General features: G+C 55.1%; 1 protein-coding gene across 1 annotated transcript in view; it reads right to left on the bottom strand.

Moving 5' to 3' along the window:
* The window catches only part of CCDC33 (coiled-coil domain containing 33), an 83,868-nt gene that overhangs the window by 24,179 nt on the left and 36,936 nt on the right, over nucleotides 1-22,753 (bottom strand). Inside the window, exon 10 of the mRNA XM_081049183.1 lies at nucleotides 16,480-16,674. Within this exon, the coding sequence (XP_080905309.1) occupies nucleotides 16,480-16,674 (195 nt within the window). The remainder of the gene's footprint in view (nucleotides 1-16,479; nucleotides 16,675-22,753) is intronic.

The raw sequence follows: 22,753 nt of genomic DNA on the forward strand, positions 1-22,753 counted from the left end.
TGCTCCTTGAAGCCCTAGTGGGACCTGCGGGGTCTCCCGTGCTTTATCTATAAAATGGTGCTGAGGAGCCCCCACCTCTTTAAGTCTGGTGAGACATAGCAGAGAGCCACTATGTGGAAACCAGGGTTCTTTGTGGGGCTAGGGGCAGTCCTTCTTCCATGGGGTCCCAGGAAGCAAAGTGGGCACGAGGCTGGGGTAGGGAGGATGAGGAAGGGCGCACAGAGATGCCTGGTGATTGGGGGGCTGTGTTAACCGAGCTTGGTGGTCAAGGTCCCCTGAGGCCCGACCCCATTGCCCTCCAGCCTCAGCACAGCTCCCCTCTACATGTGTCCACTTGCTGCAGCCTCACAGCTTCGGGGAAGGACAGAGGTTCTCTGTCTTGTCTCTGACGGAGGTGCCCTTACCCTGTGTCTGCTGACCCATTCTCTAGAGAATGGATCAAAAGCTGTTCCCACCTGACAAAACCTTTTCCCACCTACCTTGGCTAGAAGGGATGGCTACTCCCTTTTCTGAATTTCTAGAGCCTGAACCTGGCAGGTAGTAACCACAAGTGCTTACCACGGTGAGTAATGTTCTAAACACGTTATATGGATCAATCTAACTTCATCCCCTCAGCAACTGAACAAGACAGTCCATTCTACAGAGGGGAAGAGTGAGGCAGGAAGAGCTGAGGGACTTTGTCCCAGCATGGGAGCTGCTTCCAGAGTCTGCACCGTTAACCACCTCTCCAGACCCTGGCGCTGGCTCTCCTGTCCTCAGCGGGCCTTAAGAGTCCACGAAAACAGGGCTGATACTCCCCACTTCTTCACTCACTAGGGCTGAAGTCTCCCCCCTGCAGGGCCTGGGGCTCCCCTGCCCCCAGTTCAGGGAAAAGCAGGCTGCTAATATCCATGGCTGTCTGCCCTCCCACCCCTCAGGCTCCAGGTCTGGCTCCTGCGTGCTGAGGCTGTTCCTCCCTGAAGTATGGCCAGGGAGGAGAAGAGGGGAGCGGGGCTCAGGTGCTTTGTACCATTGCTTCTGTCTTTGGACCCTGTCTAGCTGTGGACCTCTGCTCTAGCCTGTGAGGGGGCTCGTGGGCACCCAGGGTTCTGTGTCCCTGTTCAGGGGCCTGTCATGGAGAGGCACCTGGAGGCCTGGCATTTGCCAAGAAGGCATAGGCCTCTAACTCTCTCCTGGTAGAAATGCCACCAGGGGGCCACCAGGGGGCCATGACCAATACCCCCTCCCCCCTCCCTCCCCCCCCCCCCCCCCCCGCCAGCTCCCTGACCAAATCCCAGCCCGGTGCCCCTGCAAGGCACATGTGGGAGTTATCTGCAGCAGAGGGTTCCTACAACTTCAGCAGGCTCTCACAGGGCACTGGGATGGGCCCCGGGGTGGGGAGCAGTTGGGGGGTTGTGGGCAGGAAGCTGGGTGCCTCCCCACTTGTATACTGCCTTTGGCCCTAATGCATTCACTGCCTGCCCCTAAGACCTCCGTGACCCGATCCGTGGGCAGCCAGGGTGGCAGGAGGAGCATCGCCTTCCATCTATGGGGCATGGTGAGCACTGCCTTTCCCCTAACCCCGGCAAAGGGCTCTAGGTCCATCCAGTGCAGCGCACTCTCTCTGGCAGCCACACTTACCCACGCCCTGTACTGGGAGCTGGGGAAACAGATGGAACAAGGCTTAGTCTCTGTCCCTGAGGAGCTTGTATTCCAGTGGATATGGCAGCAAGCACAGTACAGCCCTCAGACAGCCCCCTCAACACAATGGGGTGCAGGCAGGGGTGTAAGGAAGGGCATGTCAGTGCCGAAATGGGTTTTGAAGAGTGCGTAGGAGTTTGTCAGGTGATGAAAGTGTGAGGAAGGGGTGCATTCCTGGCAGAGGGAACAGGAAGAGCAAAGGTGTGAGGGAAGCAGCAGCCTGGCCCAGTGGCACAGTGGGGAAGTGGAGACAGGATGTGTGGTGAGGAGGGGTGGAGGGAGATGAGGCTGGCGTGGCTGCAGGGCAGTCCCTGGGCCTTGAATGCCAGGCCAAGGCCCAATGAGGAGCCTGTTATAGTCGGGTGAAGTGTGCTGAGCTGGAGCCACATGCTGGCACCAAGCATGACTCTGAAGGCCCTTCCAGGATAAGGCCTGTTGCCTTGTAAACACGCCCAATGTGCTTTGCAGGACACCAGAGCCCAGAGAGGGCAGGAGATTGCCCCGCTCCCACAGCACCTTTGTGGCAGAGCCAGTTCAGATTCATAGCCTGCAGGGCCATGAAAGCCAGACCGGCTGGGGAATCTGTGCTGAGAGTGGCAACACAGTCTGTCAGAGCTAGAAGGGGCCGAGACCTTCTGGAGGGAAGAGTGGCCTTCAGTGGGGTAGGTTGGGATGTTAACCTCCAGGAACCTTGGATGGGGAGACAGCCACAGGCAGCGACTTCAGGATGCAGTCCTTTCTCAGTTCTTAGGTGAGCCGCCTGCCCCGGCATCCCGGAGCCACCAAGCCATGCCACCCCTCCCTGGGGATGGTCTGAGTCCAGATCCCTGTGTCACCCTTTACTCACATTGTGCGAGGGAAACGGACCTGGCAGTGGCTTCTCATCCCCCTCCGACCTTGTGACTGTATGATGTCACATGTTCTTGGAGGAGGAGCCAGAGTTGGGACTGGAAACTGAGCCCTGCTTCTCAGCCCCCAGGGGTGGGCAGCCGGCCCTCTAGGGGATGGCTTGGTGTGGCACTGGGGGGTTTCCTCTGGGGGGCTGAGGCTGGGGTCAGGCTCAGAGGGGGACTGTGTGGCTCTCCAGGGTGCGGGCCCGGGGGTTGGGGGACGGAGATGAAGGAAGAGGAAGACTTGGCTCCATCTTTAGGAGTCCTAGACTGAGGGAGGAGCCTGAGTCTGAGAGGGGAGACATGGTTCTGTTCTGGGAGCTCTGGGTTGAGGGGGGTGCCATGTCCCTGCTCTGGAGAACAGCTGAAGAGGAGGCAGCGCCCACACACTTTCGATAAGGACACATGAAAAGAACAGATGGTGACAAGTGCAAATTAATTGAGCGAAACCTGTGTACATAGGCACTGTGAACAGGCGAGCTGACAGGCCAGGGAGGGGTTGGTAGGGGCAGGACAGGAAGCAGGAGAAGCTGTAACGAGCACTTATCGATGTCTCACTGGATCTGCAGCCCCGAGCACAGTTATTGACAAAGCCTGTCTATAAATCTCCAGGCCATGTCTCCAGAAACCTTAATTATGGGGCCTCATTACCCTTCACACCTCTAGGCGCAGGGGACCAGCCTGAACCAGAGCGGCTGCTGACACTGCAGCTGGCCTCTGACAGTCAGGCACAGCCCCTGCAGAAAGATGCCCCACTGGGATGCCTTCAAGGGACACAATTTAGGGTCCTGTGCCCCCCGGAGTGAGACTGGATGGAGGCTCAGCCTCCAGGCCAACGATGGGTGTGGGGGTGGAAGGGACTTAGGAGGCAGGGAGCTCAGGGTTTACATTCGTTTGGCAGTTACTTGTGACTCTGACGAGCGCTTTGCCTCTCAGAGCCTCAGTTTCATCATCTGTACAATGGGGTCAGGGTGGTGGTGAACATTAAGTGGGCAAAGTCTGTCTCGGGTTGAGCACAGCGCCTGGCACTGGTGCGTGTGTAACACATGCCCCTTCTCTCTCCTCTGTCACTCTGCCTGAAGCTGGCGAGAGAGAAAAAAGGTGGCCGGGGGCTGGCCTGCACGCACAGCTAGACCCTGCTGTTCTCCTGTGGACCATTCCTTCATAGCATCCCACAAGACCTCTCTCTGACTGTGACGGAGCCAGACAAAAACAAGACCACTCCGTCCATCATCAGGTCTGAACACAGATGAAACATGAGTGTTATCCAAACCACAAAAACAACCGCACAGCCACCTTCCCTGAGCACCTGCTCTGCTTTACCAAGGAAGTTTCGGCCTCGTCTCATTCCTCCTGCCTTCTGGATAAGAATCACAGACTCATCATGCGTCCCGAGAGCGTACACAGAGCAAAGCCCTGTGTCCTTGAGCTCTCCTCAGCCGAATCCTCTGTGTCCTTTCCCACATACTCACGCCGATGCCCCCACTCCCCATCGTGAACAGCCCCTTGGCTGCAGTGAGTTAATAAACCCAACTTGCTTCAGTTGCAGGTGTGTTCCTGCTCGCTTTCGCTAAAGGGAACTGCAATTCTGTGAGAGCATTCTCTCTCAGAGTCATGTGCTCTCCCGGCCTGAATTCCAGGCTCTCCTTTCCTCCACCCAATTGCATTACTTCTGTGAAGGTGTGGGAAACTGCTTCCTATTCACTGTCCCCTCCCCAGGCCAGGCCGGGAGAAAACCTCCCTCAAGCAGGCCCATTGTAGGGAGAGGTCCTAGTGCCTGCTAAGTCTCTGGGATAGGGACAGGAGCCCCAGGCTGGACATCTGGGCCTCTTGGGGGATCCAGGGAAACACAGATGATGGGGGTGGGCCTGGTGTCATGGGGGAGCTAAAGGTGGGGCCTCCCTTCCCTCTGCCCCAGGCTCTTCTTAGCCTCTGGAAAGGCAGCCCTGGAGGGCCAATGGAGCGGGCGAGGTCTTCTGCTCCAAATGCCCTGTCCTGGTGGAAACTTGGGGATGGGCACGTGAAGGCTGCCACCCCTGGGAGCTCACCTACCTCGTCTCTGCCTCTCAGGCCCTATCTAGAGTCTTTTTTAGGGGCCGTTATATATTCTGCCCCATCCTCAGCGGACTCTTCCTGGCTGGTTCACCCCTCTTGCCTCCAGCCCAGGCCAATACATTTTCCCCACTCCATTTCTGCTGGGCCCCAGGCTCATCCCAGAGCTGTGTAAAGTGTATGCGCTTTCGGAATTCAGTGCAATGCTTCTGGAAATCCATGTGTCTCACTTTGCCTTTGGAGGCCTGAGTCTCATGAGAGTTGGTGCCTACAGAGCCCCTTCTCACCTGGCTTGTCACCACGCTCTTTTGGCCATTTTCCCTTTTATGACTCGCCCTCCCCCAGGAATCCTCCTGGGCCCAGGCCCTTACAGCAATGAGGGAGGGGCTTTATGGGGCTGCTCCATTGTCTTGGGGCGCCCTCCCTGCCCGGGCCCTCAGTATGCCCATGCCCTGCCCACCTCGGGGTCAGTGTCACAATGCAAATGCTGAGTAGCAGAGCTTTTGCACCAAGTCCATCTCCAGTCCTGCCTCAGGGGCACCCTCCCACTTTTAAGGTGCAGGCCCCAGGCCCCTCCTGCTGAGATGGCAGTGAACTCCGGGTGGGGCAGAAGCCTTGGGGGAGAGTTGTGATGCATTAGGCAGAGACCCACACAGAGTGGAGGAATGATTCCCCGAGGTAGTGGCTGATGGTTGTCTGATCTGAGGGTCTTGGAGGGGCTGACAGAAATCAAACTGGTCTCTAAGCCCTTCATCCACCCCCACTCTCCCACACTGTCCTCCTCACCCCTGCTGTGAGGAGGCTCTTCCTGGCTGCCCCAGCACTCTCTGGGCACCTCGGGAATTTTGTAGCCAGCCTGCGGGGTAAGGGTTCCCATTATCCCCATTTCACAGCTGAGGTTCCTGTAGGTGTTGGCTGGGAGCTGAGAGGGGAGCAAACGTTCCCTCTCTGGTGCACATCTGTCATCTCCTCAGGCCACGTAGTTACTTAGGAAGGGGCATCTTCTGCTTTCGTTGGACTCATTCACTGAGCACCTACTGTGTGTGGGGTACCCGGGCTGGGGTGGGGAAGAGATATAAGAGCAGAGGAGCAAAGGCCGGGAGCTGGGAGTACCACCAGGGTTGGGTATGGGTAGAATATTCTGGGTTGGCCACAGGCTTCAGATGTCACAGGTGCCATCAGGCCGAGGGGCTCATGGTACAGGTGAGAGAGCCATAGAAGAATCCAGAGCAGGGGCAATGCACCTGACAGCTGTGTCGTAGGGTGGAGGGGGTCAGGTGGGCAGGAGGGCCCCATCCGGACTGTCAGCCCCTGGACCCTGCGAGAGCCCCCCACCCACAGAAAGGAGAAGGTGGGAGGGAGGGGCCTTCATCTGGGTCTCCACAAGATTCTGCCCCGAGGGGAAACAAGGCTCCGAGTGGCCTCGCGCACAGCCAGAGGAGGCAGGGTGGGACGGCTCCAGCGGGGCTAGCCGCCAGGCCCTTGCCCCTGCTGGTCCTTCCAAAGCCCTGCCCAGGGTCCACCATGCTGAGGTGCATTTGCATATCTGAGAGCAAAAATAATTCTGAGCAGAAGCCTAGCGCCATCAGGGCTGCAAAGACCCCTTTTGTCTGTTTGAGTAAGAGCTGGCCAAAGGCTGAAGGATAATTAGTCCCCCATGGGCTACGCTGCCCCCCTCCTTAAAGATTTAAAGGCACAGCCACCCTACTCAACCCGCTTCTCCTCAGTGACCACGGTTCCCACTCATTTCCAGCCCCTCTCCTGCAGCCACCCCCACCCACTCACCCATCCTCTGTCCTGGGGGCGTGGAGGAGGAGACGTCAGTCTCTGGCAGGAGCCGATGAATGGGCATTTTATCTGATTAAACTGGGAGTGAACTGGCCTGTCTCTATTATCTTTGGACCTGATTGGATATTTAACACCAAATGTAGTGTGTGTGTGTGTGTGTGTGTATGTGTGTGTGTGTGTGTGTGTGTTTGCCACTTGCGTGCACAAACATTTGCACACAGGCTAAGCTTTTCTAGTCCATGTCAGGAGGCAATTGGATTGTACTGAAAAGCATTTAATCTAAGCTCAGGAGTCCGCACTAATAGAGTTACTAAACTGGGGGAGGGAGGGTTCTGCCCTTAGCCCTGGACAAGCAGAGTCCCTGCCCTGGCCCACGGTGCTCGAAGGTCCTGCTCTGGCCCTCCTAGGGCCGAAACCCTCCCCATGGGATGAGGCGTGGTGGGCCAAGGGGACGTGCCCAGCCAGAGCCGAGCACCCTTCCACACCACAGCCCTGCTACCTGGGCCCCTGGAATTCCCGCCTGCTGCCAGAACCTGTCCTCCTGAAGGTGAAGGTGTACTCTTATGTACCTTATGTGAAAGGTCTCCGTGGTCATTGGGTCTTTAGGGTTTGGGACTGAAACTGAGCCAGGTGAGGAGGGGACAGGTGGGGACTAGGGGTCGGGGCTGGGATCTGCTCTTCTCATGTTGCCAGGGTCCGAAGTGAACTCTGATAATTCTCTGGGGGAAGGTGTGTTTGTCAAGGTGGGAGAATACACCATATTTAACAGTTTGTTAGCTACAGCTTGATTTATAATTTTTCATTATTTGGAGGTTAGACATTTGGTGTGTAGGTCTCCGCGTGAACTCTCAAAGGTTTGGGGTGGGCCTAGGAGGGGACCTGCAGTCACAGAGCCCTGTTTCTATGTTTACTAGGAAACTGAGGCAGCCCCCCCACCCAGATGGGTGGGGAAGACGGTGTGTCAAGCTCACCAGGCTCATGACTTCAGAGTCACAAGGTGTGGCCAGGGCAGCTGCAGGCGAGGGCCCTGGGCTGGAGACCCCAGACCTGTGTTGGACCAGGGCCCTCTCTGTTTGTCTTGCCCCATGGCCCGGGAGGGCTACTGTGCTACCAGCAGTTTCCTTACCTGTAAAATGGGGATGATAATTGTGCATGCTTCATCAGACTGGTGTAGGGATGAAATGAGATTATGATTACAGTTCTGGGAGCAGAGAAGGAGCTCAATAAGGATTGATGGACATAATTAGTGTTAAAAGGAGGGCTAAGCTGATAGTTTGCAGAAGGGGGTAAGCCCCATTTCCTAGGTTAGCGGTCTCTCCCAGTCACCCCTGGTTCTGCAGACCCTCCCACCCTCACCAATCGATGACTCAAGCCCTCAGCAATTTATGGCCTCATCATCCTGGCTTTATTTACTGGGAGAGCTGCACTCCGGCCCGCCCACCCACCGTTTAATCAAGGAACTGTGATGGACAGTGATATGAGCAGCATGACATCTTGTTAAGGAGCAGAACCAGGAGGCCGTCCCACCTCTGCCTGCCTCGTTTGCCAGGATGAAAGAGAAAATCATCAAGACCAGGCCCCTCACTGCATGGAGGGGGAGACTGAGGCCCAGGGTGGGTGTGGGGGGCAGCCAGAGTGAGGTCTTCTGGTGCCCCTCCAATCCTGTGCTCTCTCAGCTATTACTTTCCTCTTCTCTGGGGCGGGGGAGGGGCTCTGTTCCAGTGGCCCTCTTATCCACATCTTTTCTGAGCCCCATCTTTTGGGGACTTGGAGAGGTAGGCCCTGATTTGGCCAATCCACTGTCACGCTCACCTCCTCAGTGCTCTCCTCCATATCCCTAGGACTTTCTCATCCCTCTCTGGAAGGAGGCATTCTCCCCATTTTACAGATAACGAAACTGAGGGCCAGAGAGAGAATGGTTTACCTGAGGGCCCCACAGTACCTCTCAATGGGAGAGAGATATGGAAACACACACACGTAATCATCACTCCACAGACTCCTCCAGCAGGATCAAGGTCATCTACCTTTCCTTCTGTTCTACCAGTAAGTAAAAGATCTGTCATGGTTTTTATACTAACAACCCTTGACGATAGTGACATCTGTGGACCACTCCCTGGCATTCTGTATAAAGTGCAGCTCTGCCCAGGGTGGGGGGTAGGGTTAGGTAACTATCCCACTATCCTGAGTGTTTCCACAATCCCCTGAGCAGACTGCACCCTAGTCCCGAACACACGCTTCTCCATGATTCCTGATGTGTCTTTTCCTCTGAACTGAGCTTCCTGAGTGTAGGGACCTTTGCAGGGGGGTTATCTTTGTTACTATCACTTTGCTTTGGAGAAGGGGGAGGCCTGGGCAAGGCGTGCTGCGTCTCTCTCTCCCTCAGTCTGAAAGGGAGCCTCCTGCAAAGTGAAAAGCCCTTCACAGTTTCCAAGGCACTGCCATCCACTTGCTTTAATCCTCAAGAGTCAGGTAGGGGAGAGTATTCCCTCCACTTAACAGATGAGATAGACTCAGAGAAGGGGAGTGATTTATCTAAGGTCACACAGCTCTTGAGTGGTGGAGATGGGACTCAAACCTGCTATGAGTAGAAATGAGTACAGGTGTCTGAAGGGGGAGATAACAGGGCTTGGCAAAGCTAGTCAAATGAAAGTGTGAATGACTGAGTGCCAGACTGCAAAGTCAACAAGAAGGAGAGAGGCAGCCCGGGGTCCGCGGGAGTGGCAAGCACTTGACATTTTTGTTCCCGGGGCCCACTTGGTTCCTCAAACACTGTGCATACATGGGCAGAGCTCTTCCACCTTCCCAGCCTTGGGGGCTGGCGGCCCTTGCTCACCAGCCTTTCCAGGCCGTCTCCCTTTCCTTGGCCTCTGCAGGCTCCTGGCCAGTTAGGCTGGAGCTTTCTCCATGGAAGTGTGCCTCCCCTTCTCCATCTCTACCCCCTAGTGTCTGTGGGGCCCAGGGCAGGAGCAAAAATGGAGGCTCCCAGCTCGTGCCCTCACCAACAGCCATCCCCTGGGCCTCGGGTGCAACCCCCTGAAAGTATTCGATGATTGAGAGGATGGAGTTCAGTGGGGCGTCTACACAGTCCTCAGAAGCAAGCTCAGGCCCATTTGGGCAGGGAATTCTGGGGTCTTGGATAACCAGAGAGTGGTCTAGAATTGTGGAGTTGGGGCTCTGGGGCACATTTACTGGCCACGTGGCCCTCTGCTCTGTGGGGAGACATGAGGCTGGAGGATACCCAGAAAGTGCCCTCTAAATCATCTAAGGATGGCCCCTCCCGTCTGTCTAATACCTGGTTCCATGGGGCCCTTTCCTGGGTCACTTGTGTCTCTGGCCAAGTCAGTCAGGAAGACACATTCCCCTCCAGTTGCCGGTGGCTTTCCTTGGCTGGGCAACACCAGGCTCCCCACCAGCTCCATGGACTGGGTGTGGGGGGGCCATGGGGGTCAGGAGCCCACCAGGCAGTGTGTGTGGAGTGCGGGAGGGGCTGGCCTGCAGGGGGCTTTGCTCAGCCGCTCATACAAACCAAGAGACAATAAATCGACAAACACTTAATCTCTTTGCAAATTGAAACGGAGCCGTAAATATCTGCTATACCCCAGCAGCTGAGTTATGAGTCTCGTTTATTAATCTCTTTAGTCCCAGGTGATGGATGGAGGAGGAGAACGGCCCACCAGGGAGACTCCAGGGATGGGGGGAAGGAGGGAGGAGAAATGGGTCAAGGGTCTGAGAACAGCCCTCTGGAGAAGGGGTCAGAGGGGGGCGGGGGGGATTTGGCTTCCTCCCTTTTATTCTCAGTCTGAAAGGGCCCCGTGAGCACAGCAACTATTAGTAAGCGTCCTGCAAAGCAGATAGCCCCTCACAGTTTCCAAGGCACTGCCATCCACTCATTGTTCACCCTCCCCACAGCCTCGGGAGGTGGGCATGGGAGAGTATTCCCTCCACTTTTCATTAAGGAGATAGTCCCAGAGAGGGGGATTGGTTTATCCAAGGTCACACAGCTCTTGAGTGGTAGAGATGGGCTCAAACCTGCTAGAGCCACAGGGAGGAGAGCCACGAGGGGTTTGCAGGGGAGATAACAGGGACACATGTAGCATGAATTCTTATTTCTTCCTTTCCACCTTTCTCCTTTTCCTCCCTCCTCCCTTCCTTCCTCAAATGCTTGGTAAATGTTGTCTCTCTCTTTCTGTCTGGAGGAACTGCAGGAGAAAGAGAAGAACAGAGATGGGAGAGGAAGAGGAGGGGAGCTGGTGAAGGTTTATAGCAGAGCCCAGGATCTGTGACTATTGCAACCTCACAGGATTTATTTTTAGAACGCCCCCCTTCCCCAGAGCCAGCTTTCAGGGCTTACAATTTAGGGGCACCAGTGCAGGGGAGGAGCCGAGGAGAGCTAAGAGCACTCCTGCCTGCAGGAGCGGGGCCTGGGAGGGGGCAGGAGTTTGCTATGGTGCTCCCGTGTGGTGAGCACGTGCTCTTATGGGGACCTTGCAGCCAGGTGGACAGGACGGGCTGTTGTAGAGGTGACCGGGAGAAAGACTGACCTGGCAGAGTGCGGCCACGAGGGCTACAGAGACAGAGCTGTTGGAGCAGGAGGGACGGGGTGACTGTGGCGTTTTGGGAATTCGTCTGCTGGTTTGTGTAGGTGGCCTGCAGGGGACACTGAGCCAGGGGCATCTGACTGGAGGCTGTTGAGGCGGGTACCAGATGGCTGTGCTTTCTCTGTCTCTGTCTCACTCTGTGTCTCCTGTATTTTCTCTGCCTCTCCAAAGGCTCTGGGTCCCCGGCTAGGGCTCAGGCTCTCAGGACCCAAGTGATCTGCCTCCCAGGTTGGGCTCGGTGGCACTCACTCCGCCTTGTAGGAACCAACCTCAGGCTCCTGGGCCTCGTGATTCTGTGACCCTGGGCTCATGGTCCTGCTATTAGTTGCCAGTATGTGGCAGTGCCCATACTTAGGTGGCGACTGCCGGTGCTGCCCGAGGCTCCTGCTTAGACCCATTACCTGCCACCAGGAGGTGCCAAGGGAACTGAGGCCAGGTCTCAGCCTCAGCCTCACCAGTCTGCAGACCTCACCTTGGGCGGGGGCCAGGGGCTGGCACCAAGGCTCCAGTCACCGCTCAGGAGCCCCAGGGACTGTGGAACATGTGCTCCAAACTTCTCCACAGACAGAGGAAGGAACTGGGGTCTAGGATGGGGAAGGGAGTTCAAGGTCCCTTCAAGGAGCTGGTAAGAGCACTGAATGCAGGGGACAGTGTGGAGCTGGGCTGGTGGGCGAGGGTACGTGCCCTGTGACTGTGGGTGCAGCAAAGTTGAATGGAGCAGGGCAGGGGCAGGGGAGAGCCATGCCATGTAGGGTGACCCCTGTCCCAATTTACCTGGGACTATCTTGGTTTTAGCACCACTAAACCTCTCAGTTCTGGGCAAACAAGGATGGCTGGTCATGGTAGAGCCGTGCCAGGCAGACACAGAGAGGCAGGTAGGGCAGGGTAACATCCTGTGCCTGTATTGCAGATGGAAGAATCACGGCTCAGGAACACAAAGTGCTCCAGGTCACCCTGGAAAGGTGTGGCAGAGCCAGTCCCTCTTCACCTTCCCGGGAGGGAAGTGGGGCCTGGGCTAGGAGGCTTGCCCTTCTGGGGCCCGGACCCCACTTACCCTGCTCTGTGACCTGCGAGGAGCCACAGCTCCTCTGGCCTTCCTTCCTCTCCTAACCCATGCCATGAGGCTCCTTTTCTTAGGGATATGGTGTCCAGAGGGGCTAAAGTCAACTTACCACCCTTAAGAGCAGGTTAAATGGAGGGGGGTGGAGGGGGCTAGGGAAATGGACACAAAGAAGCCGGGGAACTAAGGGATCATTCTGGGGTCGGCAGACTCAAGAAAGGAAGAGAAACAAAAGCAATATGCTCTGAGGGGGATGGCATGTGGGGACCAGGATGGGGAGAGATGGAGGGAGGAGGAAAGGCTTTCAAAGAGAGAATGAAAGAAATGAGTTATTCCAGTATGGTGAGGTTGGAGAAACTCCACTGAATCTTTAAACAACCCTTGTCAATTATTCATCTGCTGGTGTGAAGGCCCTCTGGTCTGCCACAAATCTCTGAGCAGCGGAGAGGAGGGAGGGAGACAGAGAGTGGAGGAGCAGAGCCTGTGCTGGAATTTCTGCACTGGAAACAACACTGAACACACACTTCTTAAAGAGCAACTGAGTACCTCTGCCTCTATCCAAAGCGTAGCTTGCCTCCTCCACGAAGCCTTCCTTGCTCCACTCTCTCTTTACCCAGGGCTCACCAGATATGCCCAGCAATGCTTAAGATACTTCAGAAGATACATTGTCTCAGCCATGCCCCCTTGCCATTCATCCCTCACCAAATATTTACTGTGCTGTGTTCTGTGTCATCCTGTCTCCCGAGGTTTGGCTCGCTCCTGCTGGCTGGGGAAACTCCAAGAGCTCGGGGCCTTGGCCACTTCCTTCCCTCAGCCCTCGCCTGTTCTCGCTCCTTGCACAGCTGGACAGAGTTGGTCGCCTGGCAGGAGTGGGAGTTCCAAGTTTTGGGGCTGGTTGGACGCTTGCTGATGTGGCTGCTGAGGCCGGGGCGCATGGCGGGTGTTTCATAAGCCTTGTGAGTACAGAGCTGGGCCCTGTACACAGCACAGAGCCCCTCATCTTACCTGCTGTCCCCTGGTGCCTGGGATATACTGCCTGGCTCAGCATGAGGTGGGCAGGGGCGTCTCGGTGTGAAGGAGATCCTTGCAAGTTGTTAATGTTGGGAGAGCTGTCATGTTCAGGATGACTCTACCCCACTCAAAGCCTGCCTCTTCCAAAAGACTTCGGGGCTGCTCAGAAGGGAGATGAAGGCTTCCCTAGCTCTGCCCAGGCCCTACGCTTAACTCAGGATCGTACCCACAGGACCCTGACCCCAGAGGTCCACTCAGGACAGGAACATTGCACCACATGGACAACATGGCCCTTGAAAGGCCTGTATCTAAACCAAGTGTCCGAGATGGAAAAATTGTCTGGATTGCAACCTGGGAAGAAAGATGGATCCTAGGGCACAGTGGGGGGAGGAGCCTGATGGGACTGCGGGTGTGGCACTGGCAGGCCAGGCAGCAGGGAGCATGCATGGCACCCTCCTTGAAGGGAGGGTACAGACCTGTGTGTCCTCCACTCCCTTCTCCATTCCCAAGGCGCCCCTTTCTCCAGAAAATGTTCAATTTCCCATTAAGCAGAGTAGGCTCTGGAGGGAATGAGACGCAAAATTGTTTGTTGGGCTCTGGGGAATATGCTAAAACACTAGACATAGACAAACGCACTCTGGGAGTCAGGGGACGCCAAGGCTCCGCGCCTGCACAGAGCGGCCGAACGCCTAGGGAGGAGGTTTCATCCTGTGCTCACCACACTGCCACGTCACTGGGGCCCACGGCTGCACCCGAGTCTCTGTGACGCCCTGACTGCGCGTCAGGAGTCACGCACCTTACGACCACGCCGCTGCCACCAGGTCTGTTCTCGTGCTCAGCTGGTAGCTGAGGCTCTGACTGTCTTACAAGCATGTCCTACGCCCATGGCTGTGCCAGGGCTGTGCCTGTGAGAGCTGTGTGCGAGCGCATGGCCTGGATCTATTGCTAAGCAACGGCACTCCACTGCTCCCTGTCTGCAAGCTCTTGCTGGTCATTGCGTCTCCTGAGTGCCTGAGCTCGTCCACTGCCGTGTAATTTTGCTCTGTTGTTATGGAACAGAGACCCATTGCTACATGGCTACTTGTGATTGTCACGGACCTGTACACCATCGCTACCCACCCAGGTTCTATTGCTGTGACTGGGCTCTACTGGCCACATGAATGTTTGTCTAGGTCCTACCTTTGTCCTTCCAGGCGCTGGCTAGTAAGTAGGACCTGGAGCTGGGTCTCCAGGACCCAGTGAAGGCAAAGAGTTAGGGAGAGAGAGAGGCCCGGATGCCAAGCCCTGGATCCGCTGGGCCCCTCAGACACTCACGTGGTCTTCAGGGCAGTGGGCCTGCGCCTCCGCCTTGCCCAGCCCAGCCTGTCCCCGGCCCCTATCCTGTTCCCTCCTTACTCCTGACTCTTGACGGCATTTCATTGTTTCTTGGGCTCTGGGGGAGTGTGCTGAAAGACCTGCCTTCAGCCCTCCAACTCATCGTTCCTCTACAGCCATCTGGTACGCACTAGGCTTCATGCTAGGCAGCACGGGCCAGCAGGGTCAGGAAGGCTTGAGCAGGGCCGTCCCACCTCTGGGCTTCCTCATTGCCATCCTTTGTACAGTTAGAAGCTCAGGCTAGATGCCTTGGAGGTTCTTTCTGCTGTACTTCCTGTCCAGCCAGGGGGTCTACCACCTGGCCCAATGAGCATTTACCTACATCCGTGTTGGGCCAGGTCTGAGCTGGGCCGTGGAGCCCAGAGATGAGGAAGCCAGTGTCCTCTTAGTTCAAGGGCTGGATGGTGGTGGCTGAGTGGACCTGACCCTGCAGCAAACCAGGGAGAAGAGCCAGTGCTTGTGCTCTTGCCAGGTACTCCGCAGGGGGGAGGGTAGAGGGGTAGCCCACTGATGGGCATGCTGGGCATGGGGGGTGCTCAGAGGGCGTGCTTCAGTTAGCTCTGCGTTGGGCCCACGCACATCTCTGACAGCCTGAGGGCGTCGGGCAGCACTGAGCTCCTTGCCTGCACTCAGAGCCTCACGGAACCCTGTGTGAATTCCAACGGGCCACTTATTTCTCCTCGCCTCTGTCACTCACAATGGTTCCTCAGCCTCTTACTTCAAAACCGTGCTTTCTCGTGGCTAGCCTTGACTCCTCAAGCTGCAGTCTCATCCCACCTCTCATGGTTGAACTCTTAACTGCAGGCGGGGCAGCCCGATGGCTCAGTGGTTAGAGCGCGAGCTCGCAACAGCAAGGCTGCCGGTTCGATTCCCGCGTGGGATGGTGGCGACAGGACTTGGAGCTGAGCTGCGCCCTCCACAACTAGACGGAAGGACAACGACTTGGAGCTGATGGGCCCTGGAGAAACGCACTGTTCCCCAATAAAATTTTAAAAAGTGAAAAAGACTAACTGTAGGCATTGGTTCATTGATGCTTTTCAAAGTCTCCAGACACAGAGTCTGAATCTTTATTTCCAACCCAACTGACGCCTGAGCTGGAAGGCCACGCCTGAGGGCTGCTTTCCCCAACAGCACAGGTGAGAGGAGGGGTGCAGAGGTGGCCTGTGAGCGCTCCGGGCCGGGCAGGGAGCATGCTGGCCACACCCAGCCCATAGCAACCCTTCCTACTCGTCTGATCGGACGGATTCCAGAAAGGTGCAGAAATGCCAGGGAAGACGCGGAGGCTGTCGGTGGAGAGGGGCAGGTCCCAAGAGGAGAGAGCCCGGGGCTTCCTCATGGGCCCATGGCCTTGGCTGGGGCCGTTTCTCAGAATCTTCCAGAGCAGCGTTCCCCATGGGACCCGCTTTGGAAGAAGGGAGGGCACCACACTTGAGTTCAGCTGTGGTTGCTGGGTGGTACCTTAGGTAGGGACTTTGCCTGGGGCGTCTTTTTGGCAGCCTTCACTTGAGCTCTGCGTCAAGGGACAGGGACTCAGCACTGGCCCCTCCCAAATTAAGGCTCCACCTTGGCCACCTTTGCCCCCCTTGCCCAGCATCTGGCCAGTTCCCATGATCAAAAACACAGACTCTGACCAAAGATGCTGTCGTCTTTTCTTTGAGCCTCAATTTTCTTTTTCAGAAGCTCAGACTCATCTCTCTGGGTGGCTTCCCATACCCAGTGCTCCTGAGCAAGGTCTGCGTGGATGACCTACTTAAGTGGGTGGAACCAGGTCATCCGAGTGTTGCAGGGTTTGATGTGAAAGCAATCATACAGAAGTTCCATTCAGAAGGTAAAGACACCCGGCCAAATGAAGAAGCCACCCCTTCCACGAGTTTGGCTTTGGGGTAACTCACATGCAGAGCGTGCCCAAGGGGAGGTCTCCTTGCCACCTGAGGCGTTAACCAGGCCCCCAGAGGGCAGTCAGCCTCTCATGTGGCACCTGTCACGGCTCCAGCCCCCCGTCCCCACACAGGGGGAAGACACTCACCATTTCACGGGACATCAGTGGCCTCTGAGGCTCTTCCTCTGCTTTCTGAGAAGTGGACGTGCTGGAGTCCATCGTGGAGCTGACTGTGGCCTTGGACCAGGACTCACGGATGGAACCCAGCTTCTCATCTAAGATCTTGGGGTCCAGGATGGGCAGAACCTTGCTGCTGTTTGGTGTTAAGAAGTTTTCTGGTCTCTGGGAAGAGAAGATGCAGAGACATGTTCTGTGCCTCTCTCCACAAGTGCACCTTCCACACTCCGTGCTTCTCCTCCTCGTGGCTCAGGACGCCCTGCACGTCTGGCCCGTCTACCACGTGCCACCTGCCCTCCTGCTCACTGGGCTGACCACTCTGTCCTGACATTCCTCTCACAGCCACGCCTTTCATGTCTCAAGGCCTTTGCGTCTGCTGTTCTCTTTATCCGGAGAGCCTCACGGGTCTTTACATAGCTGTTCCCTTCTCTTCACTCAGGTCTCAGCCCAAATGTGGTTTTCTCAGAGAGGCCCTGCCCTTTGAGATAGAGGCCCAGCCTATCGAAAGTGACCCCTGCTCCAATATACTCTCTATTCACATACCTTTTTACGGTGTTCATAGTACTTCTGTACTAGAAAATTAACTTTCCAACAATGTGTTCACTTGTTTACTATCTGCCTCCTTCCTCCAATCCCACAGAACGTAAGTTACATGGAAGCAAGGATCTGTTTATCCCTCATTGTAGATGCTCCATAAATATTTGTTGAAAGAATAAACTGTACCATAACAGCTTCTGAAACGCCCACACGTCTGTGACACCCTTTGCTGCGTAGGCTCATTTTCCATTCCATCTCCTCTGTCACTTTCTCCTCTTATCACCCATTAAACAGAGCACAGCTCTCCTCTCTTCTCTCTGATAATCCTCCTTCTCCCTCCATGGCCCTTTCCCTCGTCTCTTCTTCCCCTCCTGGCACAACCATCACTCTCATCTCTGCTTATCTAGAAATCGACCCCACTCAAATACAGCCCCTCCAGGAAGCCTAATGGCTCTGCCCACACTTGCTCGAAGTTTTTCGGCGTTCTTCCAGCCCAGCGGCTGGCTCTCTCCACTCACATTGGTCTCTAATTCCAGGACTGTTTGCCAGTTTTGTTTTTCTAACAACACTTTCAGTTCCTTGGACTCAGGCACATGTCTCATGCTCCCCTTGTGCAGAGGTTACTTTAAAGCTCTGTTGAAAATCCACGGTAAGCCCTAAAAAGTACTCATTGTTCGAAGAATTATGCAGTATCACATTTGTAGGGACCTCAAAGGTGACCCACTTCCACCCTCCATCAGCTGACGGAATTTGGTGTTGGCCACTCGGCAGACATTTATGACACTGTCTAGAGTGTTGTGTTAGAAACAAACAGAACAACGGACACAGTACCAACCAGAACAGATGTGTTCAATGCTAGAGGTGCCCGAATGTCTGACCTGTAATCAACAGGTGGGAAGGAATGCAGCTGGGCCCCTCTTTAAGTGGATACTCTGTGTGAAGACACACACATATAAACCAGATAAGTTGGGACAATGACCCTTCATTTTACCATTGGGATCCTTTAAATGATTCCTTTATGCCCTTTAAAAATCACAGTTGGTGTGCAGAAATTCGTTAACACGAAGCCTTTTCAGGCTTGTGCCAGTAGAGTAAGGGATAGTCAGCTGCACGAGTACAGAGGTCCCCAGTCTGGCCTGGGCCTCATTCTACAGCCTCCCCCCACCCCTGGTCAAATAAATACAAGGATAGATAATTCCAAAGAGAAAGCAGCTATGTGAAGACTCTCGGATGGGAAGAGGGGAGCATTGGACAGCCCTGGGGCTGATTACAGCACCCACTGTACTTCGTAATCAAGATTTTGGGCCTGTTTTGTCCCTGGGCACTAGGCCTGGCTGTCTCTCACCTGCTCTTCTCAGTAGCTATGGTTCAGGGAGGGCAAGAGTCACTTGGTGGCTACCCACTGAACACCCCCAGCGCCTCTGTGCAGCACCTGAGTCAGAGGTTTGGGGGTTTTGAGTTTTCTGTGTGTTTTATGTAAGAAAAAGCACCACGTCTCTCTCGGTCAGAACAGCTGAACACCAGACTGGCTGCAGAGGGAGAACAACAGAATGCATACTGGATGGATGGATGGATGCAGGAGAGAATGAAAGAGTAACTAGCCAGGGCAAAGACTACCTCCCCATTGATGATGTGGCCCCTGGGGCTGGGGTGAGATGCTGAATCAGGACCTGTAATGACATTTCTCCTCATTTCTAGGCAGAAAGCCAATTTTGATGCCCTGGATTTCATAGACTGCCATCTAATCCAGTTAGAGGAGGAAGTAGGAGTAATGAAATCAAGGGACAGGCCTCCAGAGGTGCCTCAGCACTTCTGAAAGCAGGGACACATGGCTGAGGAAGTCCCCTCTCCCACAGCCTGTCTCCTTGCTATCCACCCTGTGTGGCCCCAGCACCAGCTCAGTGACCCAGAGCTGACATTTACAGGGCCAGAGTGGAGCTGAGCACCCACCTGGTAATTTTATGTGGATTCAGAAATTTATTATGTATAAGTCATTTAATTTCATCACAAAGGTAAAATAAAAAGGAGACTGACCCCTCCGTCCAGCCCAGTGGTTTCACCTCATCAGCCTAGGGTGTTCTGAGAAGGAAGAAAGGAAAGGCAGACCATCTATGGCCTGCCTGTCCCCTGTTCCCGAACCCCTCCCCTCACCAGACTCAGTGGTTCTGCTCTGCTCAGCCCTCTCCGTGAGTGGCCTTGACCTGTATCTGCTCCCACAGCTGTTTCATGCCAGCCCCTCCCCATCCAACACCAACCCTGCAGGTCTCCTGCCAACATTTCCAATTAATTTTGCCAAGATTTACCTTGGCCTGGGGGTTGGGAGCAAGGTGGATGGGTGACTTTTGTAGAAAAGTCTTTTGGACTTTTCTTGCACACAGGGAAGGAGACAGCTGCTCATCCACATGCCTCACTTTAGGGAAGAGCCCAAATTCTCCCTAATAGTCCCCTTTCTTTCTTTAGGGCCGACATTACCTCTTCAGGCTCCTTAGCTTCAATTTGCCCACGATTTGGGGATTGTGCTCCTCATGAGGAAGGAGCTTGTCTAAGACCACAGGGAAGGGCCATGCTGCTGGAAATGGAGGATGGGGGCCAGTGCTAAAGTGGGGATGGGAGAGAGAGTTGAGCCTTGGAGACTAACTCCTCCCCATTCAGGCCCAGCCTTGCATGGCTCTTCCCGTGTCCTCCAGGTGGGGGCTGCTGGCCCACCCCACAAGCCTGCCTACTTGTTTTCCTATGTGGCAGGCCCTGCCCCACCTGCTGAGGCAGCTTGGGCTGACAAGTGGCCCCGTGCTCTGGGGCTCCAGGGCTGCAGTGCGTCCTGCTTCATTAGGGCTGCAATTGGACACCTACTTTGAAAGCACAAAGTGATGCTCAGACATGCAGTGGCTCAGACTCGGAGCACAGCCCGCCGCTCCTTGCCTGCCGCAGCTGCCCCACACCACGAGTGAGGACGTGGTGGGGAGAAGACACCCCTTCCTCATGTCTCTCAGCCCTCATTGTTGCCTGCAGCAGGGTCTGTTGAGACAGACCAGACCAATAGTATCACAAGCTCCAGGCTTCTTGGGTCATCTGTTTCCCTTCCACCGCTAACATCTTCTGCTTCCCTCCTGCCCATTCCTTTCCCCAGGTCCCTGATCATGCAAAATGCAGCAGCTCCAGCCGGCTCTGGCAATTACAGACCAGCCAGGTTGCAGCTGCTGTCCTTGGTGCTGAAAGCGCCCACCTTCCGGCCTCCCTGCCTCTCGCCCCGCCCTGAGCCTTCCCGCTGGAGCACACATGCTCTTAATTCAATTAGCTGGCCCTGAACCCTCCCCAGGGAGCCTGGAGCGGAAACTGACAAATTCTGTTTAACAAAGACATTTGTCCCCCGCCCCACCGGCTTTGGGCTCTGCCCGCCTGTATCCTGCTCATTAGGTATCTAACAAAGTGCATCCCAAGAAATCTGCTTCCAATCGCTAGTAATTCAGGAGGCCTGATGCAATTTTCTCCCTGATAAGGGTGTCTCGCCCGCTGGCAAGCACCATAATGAGCCCTGTGCAGCGGCTCCCGATCAGTCACTGCTTTGTCATTTCCTGTGGCCACAGTTGTAGGTTCTTATCTCTTCAGCTGAAGGCGAGTCCCAGACAACAGGCCCCTCCAAGAGGGCTTGCTGCCTTCCTGCATACTGCAAGCCTCATTGGTGGCGTCCTGCGCCGTCTGGCAGCTGCAGCCGGCCGGGTTTGAAGCTCCAAGTCTGTCTGCCAGCCAAGAAGGGCCCGAGTGTTAATCCTCACTGGGGACATGATTTTTTCTCCAGCAAAAGGTGTCAGAGGGTTAATCTAAAAGTAAGTTGTGGGGCCAGGGGAGGGGAGCCAGTGATAAGGATTTTTAAAAATTCTGGCCGGGATTTTAGAACTAGAGCCCTGTCTGTGGTTCAGTGGATAGGCTGCGGGCTCACTTTTATAAGCCTGAAAGCTGGTCTTTCTACATTTATTTTTTTCCTTTGCCTTCCTCCTGTTCACATCTAGAGAGACCTTTCCAACATATCCGTCAGATCATATCCTACTGCTGCTCTAAGACCTTCCTTAACTTCTCATCACTTTGTGACAAAGTCTAAACTCTGTCATCCAGGCCCTCCAAAATCCTGGCCCCATCTAACTCTCCAGTGTCACCGCCCACAGCAGCTGCCCTATGTCCCATGCACTCAGACACTGTCACGCCTCCGTGGCTTTGCCCTTGTGGTTCCTTCTGCCGGAAGCAACCTGGCCTTGCCAATTTCTATGCCACTCTTTGAGGCAGAGCTCACCGTGTTTCTCTTCCCCTGACCTTTGGATGTTCAATGCACCTACCTCAGCACCTACCTCAGCAAGACGGGTGATCCCTAACCTTAGGACACGTTAGGGCTCTACATCTAGTTTGGCTGAAGGGAGGTCTAGGCTATGGTAGTCTGGCTTTGATATGGGGAGAAACCCAAGAGCACCCCCCATTTCTGAGAAGTTTGGTCTGGAAGCTTTCGCCCTGTCTCTCTTCCTCTCCTCCCCCTTCTTCAATCCACCAATTATGCATTTGGTTCATGGGAGAGCAGAGCGGGCCAGTTTCCTTAGCCAGCCCTGCATTCTGACTCAGTGCACTCCATCTGTGGCTGGAGTCGCAGGCTCTGTTCTCAAAGCAACACAGGATCCGTGGTGGGTGAGGTATTGGCGATAAGCCGGCAGTGTGGCTCTTGGTGCAACCCTGTCCACCCTGGGAGCTCACAGGCCGGGAAGCAGGTCTTCGCTTTCTTCATTTCCTTTCCAGCCCCCAGGGTACACTTGGGACTTTAGCAAGTCTAGTCTCTGGAGAGATGATTGTCTCTTCTCTATTCCTTGAAAAACTGCTGTGAATTCAGGGTGTTACTGGTGATGCTTGTCTTCAGCACTTGACAAGGCTTCCTGATGGATGTGAATCTGGTGGAGCGCCTGATGTGAGGAGCGGGTACCAAGTGATGGGTCAGCAGCGTTCTACGTTCCCCTCCCCAGAGAGCTCTATCCTCATCCCTGACGAGTCCAGCACATTTGTCAGCAGCCTGGGTGACCCAGCACTTCCTGCACTGGGTGTCGGCAAGACACAGCCGGGCACTTACACATGCTCCTTCACTCAACTTTCACTACGCTCCTGGCTGGTAGGGGTCACACCCCCTCCCATAGATGAAAAACGTGAAGCTCAGAGTGGCTCAGATGAAGTGGGAGATCCAGGATTCAAACCCAGATTTAAGGATGAACACTTTTTAGTGTACATCACAGCATTGGAAGTGTCCCGACCACCTCCACAGATGAGCTGGAGGTTGGGGTGAGGATGGAAGTGGGACTGTGAATGTGATACGTGATAAAATCTGGGTCCAGAATGATCTCAAGCCCAGATGATGGGCTGAGATAAGAAGGTGAAACATCACAGGGAAGAGAAACCCTGCCTAACTTCCAACTAGAGCAGCAGAAATACAAGGTGAAGACGTGCTGCCTGATAATGGCTCATGGGCCAGACTGGACTCACAGGCTCTAAATGAAACCTATAGCCTTGGTTAGTAATAAAATAAAGCAAATGATAGATTTTGGCTACACCAAAGGAGAGAACGTGTTTGGAGAAAGGGGGTGATGGTCCTATTCTATCCTCTAATGTTGATCCAGCCCCAGAGTTTTGGGGGTACACTGTAAGAGGAATCTTGTCAAGAGGAGACACGCAGGAAGATGAG

Source organism: Rhinolophus hipposideros (genome assembly GCF_964194185.1).
Source record: "Rhinolophus hipposideros genome assembly, chromosome: 5".
NCBI classification, from domain to species: Eukaryota; Metazoa; Chordata; class Mammalia; order Chiroptera; family Rhinolophidae; genus Rhinolophus; species Rhinolophus hipposideros.